The 20,424-nt window shown below is 56.4% G+C and overlaps 1 protein-coding gene across 1 annotated transcript; it reads left to right on the top strand.

Annotated features, from left to right (window-relative positions):
• Positions 1-5,203: 5,203 nt before the first annotated feature.
• On the top strand, positions 5,204-20,170 carry TIMM17A (translocase of inner mitochondrial membrane 17A). Its single transcript, XM_054398891.1, has 6 exons — positions 5,204-5,235; positions 14,427-14,526; positions 16,587-16,650; positions 17,720-17,848; positions 19,131-19,241; positions 19,848-20,170. Exons 1-6 carry the CDS (start codon positions 5,210-5,212, stop codon positions 19,916-19,918), a joined length of 501 nt encoding a protein of 166 aa, XP_054254866.1. The 5' UTR covers positions 5,204-5,209; the 3' UTR covers positions 19,919-20,170.
• The last annotated feature ends 254 nt before the right edge of the window (positions 20,171-20,424 follow it).

Below are 20,424 nucleotides of genomic sequence, written 5' to 3'. Positions count from 1 at the left end.
GCCCTGTTCTGGACACCTTCCAGCATGTCCATAGCCCTCTTGTAACAGAGGCTCCAGACCTGGACACAGAGCTCCAGGAGTGGTCTCAGCAGAGTGGAGCAGAGGGGCAGAATCCCCTCCCTGGCCCTGCTGGCCACACTTCTGCTGCTGCAGCCCAGGCTCTGGCTGCCTTTCTGAGCTAATCACAGAATGCATGGGGTTGGAAGGGACCCTCAAAAGTCATCTTGTCCAACCTCCCTGCAGTCAGCAGGGACATCTCTAATGAGATCAGGTTGCTAAGGGCCCCATCAAGTTTCAGCTTGGGTATCTCCAGGGATATGCACAATCTCACACCTCTCCAAGCAACCTGTTCCAGTGTTTCACCACCCTGTGAAGAACATCTCCTGATGGCCAACCTAAATCTGCCCTGCTCCAGTTTCATTCCACTGTCCCTCATCCCTGCACTGCCAGCCCTTGTCCAAAGTCCCTCCCCAGCTCTCCTGGAGCCCTTCAGGTACTGCAAGGCTGCTCTAAGGTCTCCCTGAAGCCTTCTCTTCTCCAGCCTGAACAGCCCCAACTCTCCCAGCCTGTCCCAGCAGGAGCTTCTCCAGCCTCTGATCATCTTCGTGGTGTCCTCTGGACCCTCTCCAGCAGCTGCAGGTCCTGGCTGTAGGAAAGGAACCAGCTCCTGGCTGCAGGGAAAGGAACCAGCTCCTGGCTGTAGGAAAGGAACCAGCTCCTGGCAGCAGGAAAGGAACCAGCTCCTGGATGCAGGAAAGGAACCAGCTCCTGGCTGTAGGAAAGGAACCAGCTCCTGGCTGCAGGAATGGAACCAGCTCCTGGATGCATGGAAAGGAACCAGCTCCTGGATGCAGGAAAGGAACCAGCTCCTGGCTGTAGGAAAGGAACCAGCTCCTGGCAGCAGGAAAGGAACCAGCTCCTGGATGCAGGAAAGGAACCAGCTCCTGGCTGTAGGAAAGGAACCAGCTCCTGGCTGCAGGAATGGAACCAGCTCCTGGATGCATGGAAAGGAACCAGCTCCTGGATGCAGGAAAGGAACCAGCTCCTGGCTGTAGGAAAGGAACCAGCTCCTGGCTGCAGGAATGGAACCAGCTCCTGGATGCATGGAAAGGAACCAGCTCCTGGCTGTAGGAATGGAACCAGCTCCTGGCTGCAGGAAAGGAACCAGCTCCTGGTTGTAGGAAAGGAACCAGCTCCTGGCTGCAGGAAAGGAACCAGCTCCTGGCTGCAGGGAAGGAACCAGCTCCTGGTTGTAGGAAAGGAACCAGCTCCTGGCTGCAGGAAAGGAACCAGCTCCTGGCTGCAGGGAAGGAACCAGCTCCTGGCTGCAGGGAAAGGAACCAGCTCCTGGCTGCAGGAAAGGAACCAGCTCCTGGATGCAGGGAAAGGAACCAGCTCCTGGATGCAGGAAAGGAACCAGCTCCTGGCTGCAGGGAAAGGAACCAGCTCCTGGCTGCAGGAAAGGAACCAGCTCCTGGCTGCAGGGAAGGAACCAGCTCCTGGCTGCAGGGAAGGAACCAGCTCCTGGATGCAGGAAAGGAACCAGCTCCTGGTTGTAGGAAAGGAACCAGCTCCTGGCTGCAGGGAAAGGAACCAGCTCCTGCTGTAGGGAAAGGAACCAGCTCCTGGATGCAGGAAAGGAACCAGCTCCTGGATGCAGGAAAGGAACCAGCTCCTGGCTGCAGGGAAAGGAACCAGCTCCTGGCTGCAGGGAAAGGAACCAGCTCCTGGATGCAGGAAAGGAACCAGCTCCTGGCTGCAGGGAAAGGAACCAGCTCCTGGATGCAGGAAAGGAACCAGCTCCTGGTTGTAGGAAAGGAACCAGCTCCTGGCTGCAGGGAAAGGAACCAGCTCCTGGCTGTAGCAAAGGAACCAGCTCCTGGTTGTAGGAAAGGAACCAGCTCCTGGCTGTAGGAATGGAACCAGCTCCTGGCTGCAGGAAAGGAACCAGCTCCTGGCAGCAGGAAAGGAACCAGCTCCTGGCTGCAGGAAAGGAACCAGGCTGCAGGGAAATTCAGAAAACCCCAGCAAGCCCCTGAGCAGCTTTCAGCAGCCTCCCCAGGGGTGCCACCAGTGCTCCCCTGCTGATCTCCTGGAGGTCCCTTTGGTGGCTCTGGCCAGTGCAGCTCAAGCCCCCATGGGCTCCCTAGGGAATTTCACAAACTCCCACAGCCTGTGAAAGGGATGTGCAGGATGACTGCTCAGCCTGAGGCAATTAAGCTGCCTCTCCCTGGGGGAAAGGACAAAGTCTGCTGCAAGGAATTGCCACCCTAAGATGGCTTGGACCAGTGTGGCACCAAGCCAGAGAGAGGAGAGAGGAGAGGGCTGCTCCCAGGCTGGACCAAGCTGCAGGGACTGGGATCAAGCTGAGATGTTTCCACTCTTCCCAGCTCCTCTCCTTGGCCAAAGCAGGAGCCACAATACCACCTTCTGGTGAGCTCCACCACTGCATCAGGAACTGCTCCATCCTGCCCTAACAGGAACCACAGCATCATAGAATGGGTTGGGTTGGAAGAGACCTCAAAGCTCATCCACTTCCAACCCCCTGCCATGGGCAGGGACACCTCCCACCAGCCCCAGGTTGCTCAAGGCCACATCCAGCCTGGCCTTGAACACTTCTAGGGATGAGGTGTCCACAACTCTGGGCAATCTGTTCCAGTGTCTCACCACCCTCATTTCTTCCTAATGTCCAACCTTAATCTCCTCTCCTTTAGTTTCAAACCACTGCCCCCATCCTGTCACTCCAAGCCCCTGCCACAAGTCCCTTCCCAGCTCTCTTGTAGCCCATTTCAGGTACTGGAAGCCCATCAGAAGGTCTCCCCAGAGCCTCCTCTTCACCAGGCTGAACAGACCCAACACCTGGAGCTGTTCAGCCTGGAGAAGAGGAGGCTCTGGGTGGACCTGATAGCAACCTTCCAGTACCTGAAGGGGGCTAAGAAAGGATGCAGAGAGACTGTTTTCAAAGGCCTGCAGGGAGAGGACCAGGGGCAATGGCTTCAAACTAGAGAAGGGCTGATTTAGATTGGATGTCAGGAAGAAGTTCTTCACTTGAGGGTGGTGAAACACTGGAACAGGTTGCCCAGGGAGGTGGTTGAGGCTCCATCCCTGGAGATATTCAAGGTGAAGCTGGACAGGGCTCTGGGCAACCTGAGCTAGTTGGGGATGTCCCTGCTGACTGTGGGGAGGTTGGGCTGGATGAGTTTTGAAGGTAAAATCCAGCCACATCATGGAAGTTACAGTCACAAGGAGTCTTTTAAAGTCTTTGAAACCAGTAAATGAAAGCAGGAGAAGCATTTCAGCTCCATGGACTGCTTTGGTCCGTGGTTTTTAGAGCAATTAAGTGCTTTGGTGCACAATTCACAAAGAATCCTAGAATACTTTGGATTGGAAAGGACCTTCAATATCATCCAGTTCCAACCCCCTGCCATGGGCAGGGACACCTCCCACCAGCCCAGCTTGCTCAAGGCCTCATCCAGCCTGGCCTTGAACACCTCCATGGAGGGAGCTGCTTCTGCTGAATCAAATCCTTGTCCATCCAGGGGCTAAGCCTGGAAAAGCTGGTTTTTGTCCTGCTTTGAGTCATAAAGACCTCAGGGTGAGTCTTGTCTGCAGGAGCAAGCAGGACACAGGTGTGTGGTTGTGTCCAAGGAGACAGTTTGTGTCTTCAGTGTTTGAGCACTGGGTAGAAAGCTCTGCCATGGTCCATGAGCTTACAGGGTGGTCCTAGGCTTGTAGGAACAGAATTGGTCCTCTGGACAGTGGGAAATATCACAGTATATTAGAGGTGGAAGGGACCTCCAGAGGTCATCCAGTCCAAGCCCCCTGTCAGAGCAGCATCACCCAGGGGAGTCTGCACAGGAATGCATCCAGGTGGAGTTGGAAAGTTTCCAGAGAAAGAGACTCCACAACCCCCCTGGGCAGCCTGCTCCAGGGCTCTGGCACCCTCACTATGAAGAAATTTCTCCTCATGTTGAGCTGAAATCTCCTCTGTTCTAGTTTGAAGCTGTTGTTTCTTATCACTGTGCACCACCAAAAGAGCCTGGCCCACTCCACTTGACACCCACCCCTCAGCTATTGATAGACATTGATCAGATCCCTCTCAGCCTTCTCTTCCTTAGACTAAACAGCTCCAGGGCTCTCAGTCTCTCTTCACAGGGGAGATGCTCAAGTTCCCAAATCATCCTCATGGCTCTCTGTTGGATTCTCTCTACCAGTTCTCTGTCCTTCTTGAACTGGGGAACCCAAAGCTGGACACAGTATTCCAGATGTGGTCTCACCAGGGCAGAACAGAGGGGCAGAAGAACCTCCCTAGACCTGCTGACCACACTTTTCTTGATGCACCCCAGGATCCCATTAGCTCTCTTGGCCACAAGGGCACATTGTTGATCCATGGAGAACTTGCACTCCACCAGCACTCCAAGGTCTAGGATCACTTTTTTAAGTCCTGTGTGTTCAGAAATCAGTGCATGAGCTTCCATTCTTCAAAGCACAGCTCTTGGTAGAGAAGGGACTGGACATCATCCTGGAGAGCTGAGCATCCTGAGCACATCAGCCTGGACAGATGAGCATCCTGAGCACATCAGCCTGGACAGATGGGCATCCTGAGCTTTCTGGAAGCCTCTCAAGTTTCCAGGAGGGGAAAAAAAAATAAAGGCTCCAAACTGGAACTTTTTACAAGGGTATGTTGCAACAGGACAAAAGGTAATGGCTTTAAACTGAGCGGGGAGATTTAAAATGGATATAAGGAAGAGATTATTTACTGTGAGGGTGGGGAGAGCCTGGCCCAGGGTGCCCAGAGAGCTCGGAGCTGCCCCATGCCTGGCACCATTGCAGGTCAGGTTGTTTGGGGCTGTGAGCAACCTGCTCTGGTTGGGGCTGTCCCTGCTGGCTGCAGAGGGGTTGGAGTAGATCCCACCCAAACCATTCCACGGCTGGATGAGTCTGCCCCAGCCGGCGAGGCAGCCCCGCAGGTCGGGACGAGCCCCGCAGCCGCACCGCAGCGGAGCGGACGGCACCGCCCCCCGCACGCAGCCCCGCGCACGCGCCGCTGTCCGTCAGCCCGGGGGGGGGGCGGGGCGTATAGAGCAGCGCGGATGCGCACACGGTTCCCCTTCCTTCGGTTTAGTCCCGCCCTCCATTTCTCATTGGCCGGCGGAGGGGGCACTGAGCCAATCAGGCGGCGGGGAGGCGGGCGAGGGCGGCTGCCAAGATGGAGGAGTACGCGCGCGAGCCCTGGTGAGCGGTCGGCGGCGCCTGGGGCCTGGGGCCTCGGTGGGGCCCGGAGGGTGCGGTAGGACCGGGGCAGGGCGGTGAGCGTGGCTGGGGGGCTGGCAGGCGCTTCTCCGGGGCTGCTCCCTGGCAGAAGTGTAACGGGTGACCTTGGCGGGGCCCCTCCTGAGGCGGCGCGGGGAGGCCAGGCTGAGGGCAGCGGTCGCGGCGGCTCGGCCTGCTCCGCCCGTGGCGTAGTGACCGAGCAGGTAAAGTTCCGCCTGTACCGAGCACGTGGAACCTCTCGGTGGGAGCAGGGGACGGTATCGGCGTGGCGGGTAGGCCCTGAGGCCTGCGTCCCGCCTGGGCCGCTGCGGGCCGCGGCCCCTGGGCACAGTCTCCCCGGTCGGGTGGCGGTTCGCCCCTTCACGGTCCTGCCAGGCTCCTTTCAGCCGCACTCTGTTTCCTCATCCCTTCCTCAGAGCACTCTCAGGGTCCCCTCGGTGTTCCCTCTGGGTTCCCTCAGTGAACCTCCGTTCCCCCTTAGAGCCTGGTGACTTCTGCTGTCCCCATGAAGCAGGGGTGCAGAGGCCTGGCCCCCCTCGGTCGGCCCTGCTGCCCAGCTGGCAGCATCTAGCCGTAGAACGGAGGTTGGAAGGCACCTTAAAGCTCATCTAGTCCAACCCCCCTGCCATGGACACCTTCTACTGGATCAGGTTGCTTCGAGCCCTGTTCAAGCTGACCTGGAATGTTCCCAGGAATGGGATATCCACAGCTTCTCTACACCTGTGACCTCAGCTCATGATCCAAACACCATTCCGGTTTCAGGAGCAGCTTTGTGAACATTCAGAGCTGTGTTTGCAACTTAAAGGTTGTCATTTGTAGTAAGAAAACTAAATGAGAGCTTAGGCTCAGGATTAAGCATGCAGCCTTCTACTCACCTCTGCAAACAGAGACCTGTGAGGCTTTGCTCACAGTTTGTAGATTGATCTGCTGCCCCCTTTTTTAGAGTTGCTCCTTCGATGCCAGCTCTGCCTTTCTCTGCAGCACAGAGTCTGACACATCAGCAAAATAAATTTTTACACCAAATCACAGAAGTGCCAGGTCAGGAAGGACCCCAAGGATCATCTAGTCCAACCTTTCTAGGGGATGGTGGAGTTGAAATCAGCTGGCCCAGCACCCTGGCAAGCTGAGTCTTCAATCTTTTAATGATTGGTTGCTGTGGGCTCCAGGTAATGTCCTTCTCCCTCCTCATGCAGGAAGGGTGCTGAGCTCCTCAGCTGTTGGTGGCCCCATGCTGTTGTGTCGTGTTTTGCTGCCTGGAATCATAGAATCAGGCAGGGTTGGAAGGGACCTCAAGGCTCAGCCAGTTCCATCCCCCCTGCCATGCCCAGGGACACCTCACACCACAGCAGGTTGCTCACAGCCACCTCCAGCCTGGCTGCAAACACCTCCAGGGATGAGGCTTCCACCACCACCCTCATGGTGACTCCACTGTTGTAAGGCGTTTCAGCTCCCCTGTTTAAGGACTTGATGTCACCTCTCTGGAAGGTGACACTGTAGGACCTGGCTGTAATTTGGGTCACAGTTGCCTTTGTTAGAAGCAGGGATCATTGGTAGCCTTGCCTGTGCTGGGGATGGCTCAAATGGCTGCTGGGGCAGCAAAGCTCAGGCTGGTCTGTCACTGGTTTGATGAGGAGGGTGAAGTTTTACCCCTTCAGCAGCAGAGCTGGTGTCAGGCAGGTGCTGAGAAAAGGCATTTCTGTTTATTTCAAGTGTGGGGGACTCTGGCTCTGGTGGTTCTTTGGCTGTTTTGAGAGCTGCAGGACTCTGGGGGGATGATTTGCCCCTCTGAGTGAGGATCCTGGCTCATGGGCAGTTCGAGCTGGTCTGGTGCCCCCCAGCTGCCTTAGAATCATAGAATTGTTTCAGCTGAAAAAGCCCTCTGAGATCATCCAGTCCAGCATCAACCCAACACTACCATGGCCCCAAGTGCCATGGCCACACCTTGCTTGGACACCTCCAGCCATGGGGACTCCACCACCTCCCTGGGCAGCCTCTTCCAATCCCTGACCACTCCTGCAGCAAAGAAATTTTGCTTCTTCTCCAACCTAACCTTCCCCTAGGGTTTCAGGCCATTTTCTCTCCTTCTATCACCTGACACTAGGGAGAAGAGCCCAACCCCCACTTGACTCCAACCTCCTTTCAGGGAGGTGTAGAGAACCAGAAGGTCTCCCTCAGCCTCCTCTTCTCCACACCCCCAGCTCCCTCAGCTGCTCCTCCCCAGCCCTGTTGCCCTTCTCTGGACACACTCCAGCCCCTCAGTGTCCTCTTTCCCCTGGCTCTGTTGCCCTCTTCTCTTTCTACCTACCTTTTTACAAGCTCCCTCCAGGCATGGGTCTGAGGTGTGGGGTAGCCCCAGCCTCTCAGGGCAGCCCAGTGGAAGTGTGGCTGCCCCAGGGCCATGACACAAGCCAGATCCTGACCTCTCCTCATCTCTGAGTGCAATCAGGAGGAGGAATCTGACCTTATCTTGTGTGTAGCTGTCAGCACATCATTTCCCTGCTGCCAGGGCTCCCCTTGAAGTCAGGGGGATAATTAACAGTAACATTAAGCCTGGAGATAAGTGCCAAATTAATAATGGAATAATCCTTTTTGTTCACTTCTGAGCCTCCTCTGCTGAGGCCAAGCTCAGCCAGGGGCTGGGGTTGGTTTGTGTCACTGCTCAGATGCACCAAGAGTTCAAAGGAGCTGACACATGAAGTGGCTGTGCTGCTGTCAAAGGCCTTTGCTCATTTAAAAGCTGCTCATGCAGAGAAGGCTTTAAAGGGGAAATTAAGAACCCCCAAAGGTGGCAGCTAATGAGTTTGCCATCTGAAGCAGGGTTAAAGATGGGGAAGTCAAGGAAAGCCTTCCAAGACTGGGGGCTAATTAAGGAAGCTTCTGCAAAGAGCAGTCATGGTTTGTTAAATTGGAATTCTGGGACCTTGTGGGTAAAGCAAAACCACTTTCAAGAAATCTATTTGGATTTCCAGAAAGCCTTTTAACAAGATTTTAACTGCTGGAGGGGGTCCAGGGGATGATCAGAGGCTGGAGAAGCTCCTGCTGGGACAGGCTGGGAGAGTTGGGGCTGTTCAGCTGGGAGAAGAGAAGGCTTCAGGGAGACCTCAGAGCAGCCTTGCAGTACCTGAAGGGGCTCCAGGAGAGCTGGGGAGGGACTTTGGCCAAGGGCTGGGAGTGCCAGGATGAGGGACAATGGCTTTGAGCTGGGAGAGGGGAGAGTGAGAGGGGAGATGAGGAAGAAATTCTTGAGAGTGGATGTGGGGAGAGACTGGCACAGGTTGCCCAGGGAGGCTGTGGCTGCCCCCTCCCTGGAGGTGCTCAGGACCAGGCTGGATGAGGCCTTGAGCAGCCTGGGCTGGTGGGAGGTGTCCCTGGGCATGGCAGGGGGTTGGAAGTGGCTGAGCTTTAAGGTCCCTTCCAACCCAACCCCATTCTGGGGTTCTCTGAGGATCACTGTTAGCAGGTTAAAGACAAGGAGTTGTGCTGAGATAATTTATTCATAACAGAGTAAATCAAAGTCTGGATGGGAGGAGACATGGAGAAGAACAAAACAACAACCAAAAAAACTCTGAGAAGAAAGATTTTGTCACTTTTTCATCTCTGCCAAGCACTGTGCCTGGAAGCTTTCCCTGATTGTTAAATGCAGGAAATAGGGGAAGGAAAATGAAAGGTGGAATGAGGCTAAGTTCTGTCATTTAGGCCAAGCTGGAGGGGATTTGTAAGGAGTGGGAAATGCAAGTGTGGAACAGGCAGGGCAGTAAGGAGGGAAGGTGATGTGTGCTGGGGTAAACAGAAGAGCTCTGAGCTCCCTTCCAGCCTGAGCCAATCTCCTCCAACCTCCCCACCATGCCCAGGGACACCTCTCAGCTAGACTCAGCTGCTCAAGGCCTCATCCAGCCTGGCCTCAAACACCCTCAGGGAGGAGGCAGCCACAGCCTCCCTGGGCACCCTGTGCCAGTCTCTCCCCACCCTCACTGCCAGGAATTCCTTCCTCATCTCCACTCTCACTCTCCCCTCTCCCAGCTCCAAGCCATTCTCCCTCATCCTGGCACTCCCAGCCCTTGGCCAAAGTCCCTCCCCAGCTCTCCTGGAGCCCCTTCAGGTACTGGAAGGCTGCACCCTCACACTGCAGAACTTCTTCCTCAGCTCCACTCTAACCCTGCTCTGCCTCAGCTTCAAACCATTCCCCCTTGTCCTGTCTCCAGACACCCTCAGGAAAAGTCTCTCTGCAGCCTTCCTGCAGGATCCCTTCAGGTCCTGGCAGGCAGCTCTAAGGTCCCCCTGGAGCCTTCTCCTCTCCAGGCTGCACACCCCCAGCTCCCCCAGCCTGGCCTCAAGCAGAGCTGCTCCAGCCCTTGGAGCATCTTTGTGGCCTCCTCTGGACTGACTCCAGCAGCTCTGTGTCCTCAGGATCCGGGACCTGCATGGCACTTGGGGAGCCCTGTGGGGACACTGGGCAGGGCTGTGACACCTTTGGGACAGGCAGGTGATGCCAAGGTGCAGAAACACAGCAGCTGAACGACAGCAGAGGAGCAGCCAAGCAGTCTGCCAGGGTTCAGCAGGTGTGGGGAGCTGGCTGTGGGGGCAGGGAGGGAGGCAGAAGTAGGTCATGGATGTGAGGAGCTGGGAGAACGTGGAGGGAGGAGGAGGAGGGACTGGAGAGGTTGGATTTATTTTCAGGAAGGAAAAAAAAATCCTCGTGACAGAATCTGCAGTACTGGGAGGGGCTAGGGGTAGGGACTGGGGAAGGTAGGGATCAGGGTCTGGGAGTGGGGACAAGGGATTGAGGTGGGGTCTGGGGATTGAGATGGGGTCTGGGAGTGGGGACAAGGGATTGAGATGGGGTCTGGGAGTGGGGACAAGGGATTGAGGTGGGGTCTGGGGATTGAGATGGGGTCTGGGAGTGGGGACAAGGGATTGAGATGGGGTCTGGGGATTGAGATGGGGTCTGGGAGTGGGGACAAGGGATTGAGATGGAGTCTGGGGATTGAGGTGGGGTCTGGAGATTGAGGTGGGGTCTGGATAAGGATGGGGTCTGGGGATAGGGACAGGGTCTAGAGATTGAATCTGGCCCCAGGGATAGGGATGGGGTCTGAGAACAGGGAATGGGGATAAGGACAGGGTCTGGAGATTGCATCTGGATCTAGGGATAAGGATGGGGTCTGGAGATAGGGATTGGGGTCTGGGGATAGGGATAGGGTCTAGAGATTGAATCTGGGTCTAGGGATAGGGTCTGAGAATAGGGGTTGGGGAATGGGGATAAGGGTCTGGAGATTGCATCTGGGTCTAGGGATAAGGATGGGGTCTGGAGATTTGGGTCTGGGGATTGAAATGGAATCTAGGGATAGAGATTGGGGATTGGGGGCTGGGGATTGAGACAGGGTCTGGAGGTGGAGATGGGGTTGGGACAGAGATGGGGACTGGGGAGGATGGGTCAGATGGGATGGGGCTGGAGATTGAGACAGGTCTGGAGGTGGGGATGGGGTTGGGATAGGGACACTGCACAGCAGGAGAGCATCAGTGTGTTCTGTGATGCAGGACAGTGGCAGGTTCAGGCAGGTGCATGCTCAGCTGCAGGGAGCCCTGAGGAACAGCACTCAGAGTGAAACCCTACTGCCCAGAGCTGCTCAGGTGGACACTGAGTGTACAGTGCTGGGAGCTGCCTGGGGCTGCAGCAGTTTGCTGATGATGGCCAGAGCAGGAGCCTGGAATCAATTCCCAGCACTTGGCTTCTGCTGGGAGCTTTTGGTGTGAAATAACAACACTTAGTTATTTGTTTGGTGCTTCAGAACCACCATGGGAGTTACCAGCAGGTTGGGGGTCCCCTGTTTAGGGGCTCAGTTCAGTGGAGGGGAGCTGCAAGGCTTGGCAGTGGTCTTGAGCCCCAGGCTGGGTGAGGAGGGGCCTTGTTCTGCTGGCACAGCCTTTTGCTCACTGGTCAGAAACATTTGTGGTGGTGTGGGCAGGAGCTGCAGAGCCACAGAATCGTTTGGGTTGGCAAAGCTCATCCAGTCCAACCCTGCTCTAGCTCTGCCAAGGCTGGGGCTAAACCCTGGCCCTCAGCACCACACCTCTGTGCCTTCTAAACCCCTCCAGGGACAGGGATTCAGCCACCTCCCTGGGCAGCCTGTGCCAGTCCTGGGAACCCTTTCAGGGAAGAAGTTTCTTCTAATCTCCTAAACTTCCCCTGGTGCAGCTTGAGGCCCCCCACCTGGCTCCAGCCTCCCCTCAGGAGTTCCAGAGAGCAATGAGGTCTCCCTCAGCCTCCTCTTCTCCAGCCTCAACACCCCCAGCTCCCTCAGCTGCTCCTCCCCAGCCCTCTTCTCCAGACCCTTCCCCAGCTCTGTTGCCCTTCTCTGGGCATGCTTCAGCCTCTCAGAGTCCTTCTTGGAGTGAGGAGCCCAAAACTGAACCCAGGACTCAAGCTGTGGCCTCAGCAGTGCAGAGTCCAGTGGGACAATCATAGAATCACAGAATCAGGCAGGGCTGGAAGGGACCACAAGGCTCAGCCAGTTCCAACCCCCCTGCCATGCCCAGGGACACCTCACACTGGATCAGGCTGCCCAGAGCCTCATCCAGCCTGGCTGCAAACACCTCCAGGGATGGAGCCTCAACCACCTCCCTGCACAACCCATTCCAGGCTCTCACCACTCTCATGGGGAAGAACTTCTTCCTCACTTCCAGCTTTGTTCCATCACTCCCTGACACCCTCAAAAGTCCCTCCCCAGCTTTCTTGGAGCTCCCTTCAGATCCTGGAAGGCTACCAGAAGGTCACCTGCCACGTTCCTGCTGCCCACACCATTGCTGATCCAAGCCAGGATGCTGGTGGCCTCCTTGCCCACCTGACTGTCAGCCAACACCCCCCAGCTCTTTCCACTTTCCAGCCACAAAAGGAGGCCTTGTGGACCTCTGACTTGATCCCTGTTTCCTTTGGGTGAGCTTCAAAGTTCCAGGATGCATCCAGGAACCTTCTCAGTGTCACCACAGATGGCTTTGAAGTCTCTCATTTGATGAAGCAGAACTCATGACCAGTGTGAGGGGCTCAGGGCAGCTGTGTTCTGTGCTGGCTGGGAGCTGACTCGTGGGCAATTGGCCACCCAAGTTTTCTGTGGGGCAAGACCAGCAAATGTGAAGCCCTTGAGAGTCTGTAAGCAGGGCAGAGCTGGAATGCTGCAGTTTTGCATCATGGGAATGCATCTTCCTGCCTTCTGTGAGGAATTCAGGGCCACAAAGATGGTCAGAGGGCTGCAGCACCTCTGCTGGAGATCCTGGCTAACGACTCTGATAGCCTTCTGTGGAGTTCTGGCCAAGTGGGTAGCTGAGGGCAGAGCAGTGGATGTCATCTACCCTGACTTCAGTAAAGCTTTTGGTGCTGTCTCCCATAACATCCTCATAGAACAGCTCAGGAGATGTGCCCCAGATGGCTGTCAGGGAGGTGGATTGAGAACTGGCTCCACACCAGGGCTCAGAGAGTTGTCAGCGGTGGCACAGAGTCACCTTGGAGGCCTGAGGCCAGTGGTGTGCCCAGGGATGGGTGCTGGGTCCAGTTCTGTTCAGTATCTTTATCACTGACCTGGCTGAGGGCATTGAGAGTCCCCTCAGCAAGTTCTGATGATACAAACTGGGGGTGGCTGAGACCCCTCAGGCTGTGCTGCCTCCAGTGTGACCTGGACAGGCTGAGAGCTGGCTGCAGGCAATCCTCATGGAGTTTAATAAGGACAAGGGCAGGGTCCTGCATCTGGGGAGGAATAACAACAGGCACCAGGACAGGTTGGAGGCTGCCCTGCTGGAGAGCAGCTCCACAGAGACAGACCTTGGAGTGCTGGTGGGCAGCAAGTGCTGCATGGGACAGCAATGTGCCCTGGTGGCCAAGAGAGCCAATGGGAGCCTGGGGTGCAGCAAGGAAGGTGTCCAGCAGGGCTTGGGAAGTTCTTCTGCCTCTCTCCTCTGCACTGCTGAGACCACAGCTGCAATCCTGTGTCCAGTTTGGGGCTCCCCAGTTCCAGAGAGACAGAGACCTGCTGGGGAGAGTCCAAGGGAGAGCCACGAGGAGGATTTGGGGACTTGAGCATCTCCCCTGTGAAGAGAGACTGAGAGCCCTGGGGGTGGTTAGTCTGGAGAGGAGAAGGCTGAGAGGGATCTGATCAATGTCTATCAATAGCTGAGGGGTGGGGGTCAGGAGGAGGGGGCCAGGCTCTGCTGGGTGGTGCACAGTGATAAGACAAGGACCAGCAGCTTCAAACTTGAACAGAGAAGATCTCACCTCAACCTGAGGAGAAACTTCTTCACAGTGAGGGTGACAGAGCCCTGGAGCAGGCTGCCCAGGGGGGTTGTGGAGTCTCCTTCTCTGGAGCCTTTCCAGCCCCACCTGGATGCATTCCTGTGCAGACTCCCCTGGGTGATGCTGCTCTGGCAGGGGGCTTGGACCTGATGATCTCCTGAGGTCCCTTCCAGCCTCTGATACACTGTGAGGCTGTCAGACTGTGCTGTGAGGTCCCAGGATCACAGGATGCTAGGGGTTGGAAGGGATCTCTGGAGAGAGTTGAGGCTGTTCAGCCTGGAGAAGGGAAGGCTCCAGGGAGACCTTTGAGCTGCATTTCAGGATCTGAAGGGGATCTACAGGAAGGCTGGGGAGGGTCTGTACAGAAGGGCCTGTGGTGGGGGGACAAGGGGCAATGGTTTGAAAGTGGAACAGGGGAGACTGAGGTTGGACATTGGGAGGAAGTTCTGCACAGTGAGGGTGGGGAGACTCTGGAACAGGTTCAGACCCCATCCCTGCAGGCATTCAAAGTCAAACTTGGTGTGGCTCTGAGCAGCCTGATCCAGCTGGAGGTGTTCCTGCTGCCTGCAGGAGGGTTGTACAGGATGACTTTGGAGGATCCCTTCTAACCCAGTGCCATCTGTGACTCTCCTGTGTGGATGATGCTCCAGGCAGGCTCTCAGCAAGGGCTGGGTTTGGTTTGTTCCCCTGGATTTTGGGGGTGGCTGCTCAGCTGAGGCTGAGGCAGTACAGCTGGTGGCCTTGCTCTCCGTGCTGGGTTTGGGTCCTGTGGGCATGTTTTGATGGTGACTTTCCATTTCAGTGCAGGAGGGGTGGATCTGTTAGAGGTCCACAGGGTGGGATTGAGGCCTTTCCTCTCTGCTTCACTTTACAGCCCCTGGAGGATAGTAGATGACTGTGGAGGTGCTTTCACCATGGGAGCCATAGGAGGTGGCATCTTCCAGGCCATCAAGGGGTTCAGAAATTCCCCAGTGGTGAGTAAAGCCTCTGAGAGCTTGCTCAGAGCACAGCTCTGCTCCTCTGTCCATCCCAGCAGGGGAGGGAGGGAGCAGGAATCCCTGGGCAGGGAGTGGGAGTCAGGAGTGGCCTCCATGTCATCAGCTGGTGAAGCTCTTGGGATCCTGACAGCACCTTTGCCTTTAGTTCTGCTTCCCCCTGCTTGCTCTAGTGGCAGCAGGGGGACAGTGGCAGCTGACTGCCCTCCCTTGGGGTGGGGAGGTGGAGGGGGCAGCAGGATAGGGCCCTTTGGCTGACCTCCTGCTGCTGGCTCCATCTGCAAGGAGAGATGTGAGGCCTCCCCTGGCCTGCCCCTGGCCTTTGCTTCTAAGAAATGGAAAGACCTTGAAAAGAGGAAGAATCTCAAAGGAAGAACCTTCTTCAGATTTATATTAGGGAGTCTTTATTTTCTTTAATTAGTCCCTTAGTTAATTCTGAACAGTTTTTGTGGCCTGGATGGTTTGTTTTTTTTTTTTTTTTTTTGGACTGATGTGAGGCAGTTTGGACCTCCAGGATTTCTGCTGTAAAAGTTGGACTCTAACCCTTAACTCTAACCTCTACCTACAGAGACATTTGCTGCCAATGAAAGCCAATTTCCACTCAACAATTAGTTTAAAAACACTTCCCTGGCTTGACAGGAAAGGGCTTTGGTGGAGTGGTTTTGGTGTCACACTGAATAAGGCATCAGCTGGAGGTGAGCTTTGGAAGTGCAGAACTGGTTCCAAACAGACACTTCACTGGAGGAGGGTCTTGTGCTTAACCACAGTCTTGATGTTGATTAAGGCTCCTTAAACCTCTCCACACACCTGAGTGCTTGTCAAGGGTCAGGGCTGGGCTGGCCAGAAGCTCTCTGTGAACTCTTCTGCTTCCCAAAGCAGAATAGAATCATAGAATCATAGAATCAAGAAGGCTGGAAGAGACCTCAAGGATCATCGAGTCCAACCTGTCACCCTACACCTCATGACTATCTAAACCATGGCCCCAAGTGCCACGTCCAATCCCCTCTTGAACACCTCCAGGGATGGGGACTCCACCACCTCCCTGGGCAGCACATCCCAATGGCCAACCACTCTCTCTGTGAAGAACTTTCTCCTCACCTCCAGGCTAAACCTCCCCTGGCACAGCTTGAGACTGTGTCCTCTTGTTCTGGTGCTGGGTGCCTGGGAGCAGAGCCCAACCCCCTCCTGGCTACAACCTCCCTTCAGGGAGTTGTAGACAGCAATAGGAGGGATTTGGGAAGGGACCTCTGGAGATCATCCAGTCCAAGTCCCCTGCCAAGGCAGGGGCACCTAAGGAAGGCCACACAGGAACACCTCCAGGTGGGTTTGGAATGACTCCAGAGATGGAGACTCCACCACCTCTGGGCAGCCTGCTCCAGGGCTCTGCCACCCTTAAATTAGAGAAGTTCCTCCTCATGTTCAGATGAACTTCTGATGTTGCAGCCTGTGCCCTTTGCTCCTTGTCCTGTCCCTGGGCACCACTGAACAAAGCCTGGTCCCAGCCTCCTGACAGCCACCCTTGGAGTATTGATCAGCACTGATCAGATCCCCCTCAGGCTGCTCCTCTCCAGACTGAACAGCCCCAACTCTCTCAGCCTCTCCTCCCAGAGCTGCTCCAGGCCCCTCAGCAGCTTTGTTGCCCTTTGCTGTCCTCTCTCCAGCAGGTCCCTGAGGTCCTTCTTGAACTGGGCAGCCCAGACCTGGACCCAGGACTCCAGCTGTGTGCCCTCTGGCTGGGCTTCACAGCTGCATTCTCAAGGAGTGCTAAGCACCAAGGGCTGGCTGCAGGCAGCCTCTGATGGCTGCTGGCCACAGCTCTTGATGAGGGAGCTGAGGAACCTCTTGGGGACTGTGGGGAGGTGTTGGAGGTCTGAATCTCAGGATCACAGCGTGGCAGGGCTTGGAAGACTGAGCCCAAGGCCCTGCCAGAGCAGGGCCAGCCAGGGCAGGTGACCCAGGGACACATCCAGGTGGGGCTGGGAGGTCTCCAGGGGGGGAGACTCCAGCAGCTTCTAACTGTCCTTTCTCTTCCCTGCCAGGGGGTGAACCATCGGCTGCGGGGCAGTCTGACAGCCATCAGAACCAGAGCTCCCCAGCTGGGAGGTGACCAACTCTCTCTTCTTGTCCCCTTGGTAGATGAGTGAGTCTGGGGGCAGAGGGTGCTACAAGTGCAGTGGCAGCTGAGGCAGAGCCAGGTGGGCTTCAGGGGATGGGGGGTGTTAGTCTGGGCAGTGAGTAGAGATGGTTCTGGGGCCCCCAGGATGGGTTCAGCTGTGGAGGAAATGTGCTGGTGGGCATGGGGGGGGGGGGATAATCCAGGGCTGGTCATTCTGTCACAGGATCACTGAATTGTCTTGGTTGGGGAAAAAAGCTTTCAGCTCATCCAGTCCAACCATTCTCTACCACTGCCAAGGCTGGGGCTAAACCATGGCCCTCAGCACCACAGCTCTGTGTCTTCTAAACCCCTCCAGGGGTTCAGCCACCTCCCTGGGGAGCCTGGGCCAGGCTTTGAGAACCCTTCCAGTGAAGAGGTTTCTTCTGATGTCCAACCTGAACCTCCCCTGGTGCAACTTGAGGCCATTTCCTCTGGTCCCATCCCTTGTTCCTTGGGAGAAGAGACTGAGTGTGTTCAGAGAAGGGCAACAAAGCTCAAGATCTGGTGAGGAGCAGCTGAGGGACCTGGAGTTCTTCATCCTGGGGAAGAGGAGGCTGAGGGGAGACCTCATTGCTCTCTACAGCTCCCTGAGGGGAGGCTGGAGCCAGCTGGGGGTTGGGCTTTCCTCCCAAGGAACAAGTGATAGGACAAGAGGAACTGTCCTCAAGTTGCCCCAGGGCCATGAGGAACAATTTCTGCCCCTTGAGGGTTGTCCAGGCCTGGCCCAGGGCAGTGGTGGAGTCTCCATCCCTGGAGGGGTTTCAAATCCATGGAGCTGTGGTGCTGAGGGCCAGGGCTTGGTGGTGCCCTGGCAGTGCTGGGGGAAGGCTTGGAGTTGATGATCTCAGAGGCCTTTTCCACCCCACACAATTCTGTGTCTCCTTCGTTCTGTGGCTCAGGGGGGGGCTGGACCTGCTCCCTGTCTGAAAGGCAGCACTGCTGCAGCTCCTGGTGCCAGCTGCAGCACAGGGAGCTCAGCTGCCTTCCCCAACCTGGCTGCTCTTGGTTTGTTCACAGGTAGCTTTGCTGTCTGGGGAGGTCTCTTCTCCATGATTGACTGCAGCATGGTCAGAATGAGAGGGAAGGAAGATCCCTGGAATTCCATCACCAGTGGAGCTCTGACTGGAGCCATTTTAGCTGCAAGAAGTAAGAAACTGAGGAGGACATTGACTGAAAACCTTCTGTGTTCTAACCTCTCGTTCCCACCACCATGGTGAAGCAAACACCCCAGCACCCAAACTGGTGTCACAGCCTGTGGCTGGTGGAGACCCCAGGGCTTGGTACTGGGTCCTGCCCTGTCCAAGACCTGGATGAAGGCACAGAGTGGAGCCTCAGCCAGTTTGGGAGTTGTGGCTGGCACCCCTCAGGCTGTGCTGCCAGCCAGGGGGCCCTGGCCAGGCTGAGAGCTGGGGGAGAGGAACCTCAGGAAGCTCACCCAGGGCAAGGGCAGGGAACTGCCCCTGGGGAGGAACAACCTCCTGCAGCAGCACAGCTGAGGGGGGACCTGCTGGAGAGCAGCTCCAAGGAGAAGGACCTGGGAGTGCTGGGGGACAGCAAGTGCCCAGGAGCCAGCAAGGTGCCCTTGGGGCCAGGAAGGGCAATGGGGTCCTGGGGGGCATGGAGAAGAGTGTGGGCAGCAGGGCAAGGGAGGTTCTCCTCCACATCTGCTCTGCCCTGGTCAGGACACAGCTGGAGTCCTGGCTCCAGTTCTGGGCTCCCCAGTTCAGGAGGGACAGAGAAGTGCTGGAGAGAGTCCAGGGCAGGCTGGGAAGCTGCTGAGGGGCCTGGAGCAGCTCTGGGAGGAGCAAAGGCTGAGAGCCCTGGGGCTGAGAGCCTGCAGAAGAGCAGCCCCAGAGGGGAGCTGAGCAATGCTCAGCAAGAGACAAAGGAGCTGTGGGGGGCAAGAGGCTGGGGGCAGACTCTTGGCAGTGGTGCCCAGGGACAGGCCAAGGAGCAAAGGGCACAGGCTGCAACATCAGAAGTTCATCTGAACATCAGGAGGAACTTCTGTAAGGGTATCAGAGCCCTGGAGCAGGCTGCCCAGAGGTGGTGGAGTCTCCATCTCTGGGGACTTTCCAAACCTGCCTGGGTGTGTCCCTGTGTGATCCTGGCTGGCCCTGGCTGGGCAGGGGACTTGGATTGGATGATCTCCAGAGGCCTCTTCCCAACCCCTTCCATTCTGTGACTCTGGGAAGCTTTTACCCTGTGCTCATGGAAGCTCCAGGGAAGCTCTCAGTGTCCCTTCATTCCCTGGTGGAGGAGGTTGGGGGAGGGGGTTGGGGGAGAGTTGCCCACTAATTATATTTTATTAGTGATGCTAATGAGGCTTAATGGCTGCAAATGGCTGCTTCTGAGCCTGCCTGGGGGAGAGAAGTGAGGTGTGAGTGGCAGAGTGGAGCAGCAGACAGTTTGTGCCTTTGCTTTTCAGATGGGCCTGTGGCCATGGTGGGCTCTGCTGCCATGGGGGGCATCCTGCTGGCACTCATCGAGGGAGCTGGCATCCTGCTGACCAGGTTTGCCTCTGCCCAGTTCCCCAACGGTAAGCAGACACCAGGCCTGCTGCCAGCAGCCTGCTGCAGTGTGGCTGTGCTGGATGGACCTCCTCTGGTGCAGGGCCTGCAGAAACAGGGCTGGGGGAGGAGCAGGCCTTGAGCAACCTGAGCTGTCCCTGCCCGGGGCAGGGGGTTGGACTCAGATCATCTTTGAGGTCCCTTCACAGACTCACAGATTGCAGTGGGTTGGAAGGGAGCCTCCAAGGTCATCTTGTGCAACCCTCCTGCAGGCAGCAGGGACAGCTCCAACCAGAGCAGGCTGCCCAGGGCCACATCAGCTCTGACCTTGAGTGTCCCCAGGGAAGGACATTCTACCTGTTCCATTATTTCACCACCCTCACTGTGCAGAACTTCCTCCTGAGGGGGATCTGATCAGTGCTGATCAATACTCCAAGGGTGGGTGGCAGGAGGCTGGGACCAGGCTTTGCTCAGTGGTGCCCAGGGACAGGTCAAGGAGTAAAGGGCACAGACTGCAACATCAGAAGTTCATCTGAACATCAGGAGGAACTTCCAACCCAATTCTCTCCTGCTCCAGTTTCCCACCCAAACCATTTTCATTTCTCTTCTCCCCCCCACCCTTGCCTTGTTTGCAGGCCCCCAGTTGTCAGAAGACCCCTCCCAGCTGCAGCCCCCTCCCTTCAGTGACTACAGACAGTACCAGTGATTGTCTTCTCCTGGTTCCTGCTGCCCTTGAGCTGAGATTCCAGCTGCTGGAGGACACAGCTGCACTTCTGTCTTGACCACCAAGCACAGCCAGGACCTTCAGCCCTCCTCAGTGTCAAGCTGTGCAGGAGAACTTTGAGGAGATGATCAATCTATTTATTCCCCATGGCTCCCAGTGCTGTAACCTTACCACCTGGCTGGGTGAATACAGGAAGGGCTCAGGCAAGGGCCACATGGAGTCTTTGTCATCCTTGGGACATGGACTGAAAGGCTTTGGAGTCTTCTCTGGGATGTGGCACTCAGCACCCACAGTGACCTCAGCTGGAATTTAGCCTCGGCCCTGCTGGATTTAGGTTGCTACCCAGGCTTCAGTTTAAGGCCCAGAGCTCCTCCACACTCAGCTTCCCATTCCTAAAGGGAATTGGATTAGGAGAGGGATCCAGAGGTGCCAGCCAGGCCCAATCCCTTCCAGCCACAGCTGTCTCACTGCTCTTTGGTTTCTGCTGT

Source organism: Indicator indicator, unplaced genomic scaffold (genome assembly GCF_027791375.1).
Source record: "Indicator indicator isolate 239-I01 unplaced genomic scaffold, UM_Iind_1.1 iindUn_scaffold_168, whole genome shotgun sequence".
In the NCBI taxonomy this organism is placed as follows: Eukaryota; Metazoa; Chordata; class Aves; order Piciformes; family Indicatoridae; genus Indicator; species Indicator indicator.
The sequence above is the reverse complement of the archived record's forward strand: the minus strand, read 5'-3'. Positions and strand labels throughout refer to the sequence as shown.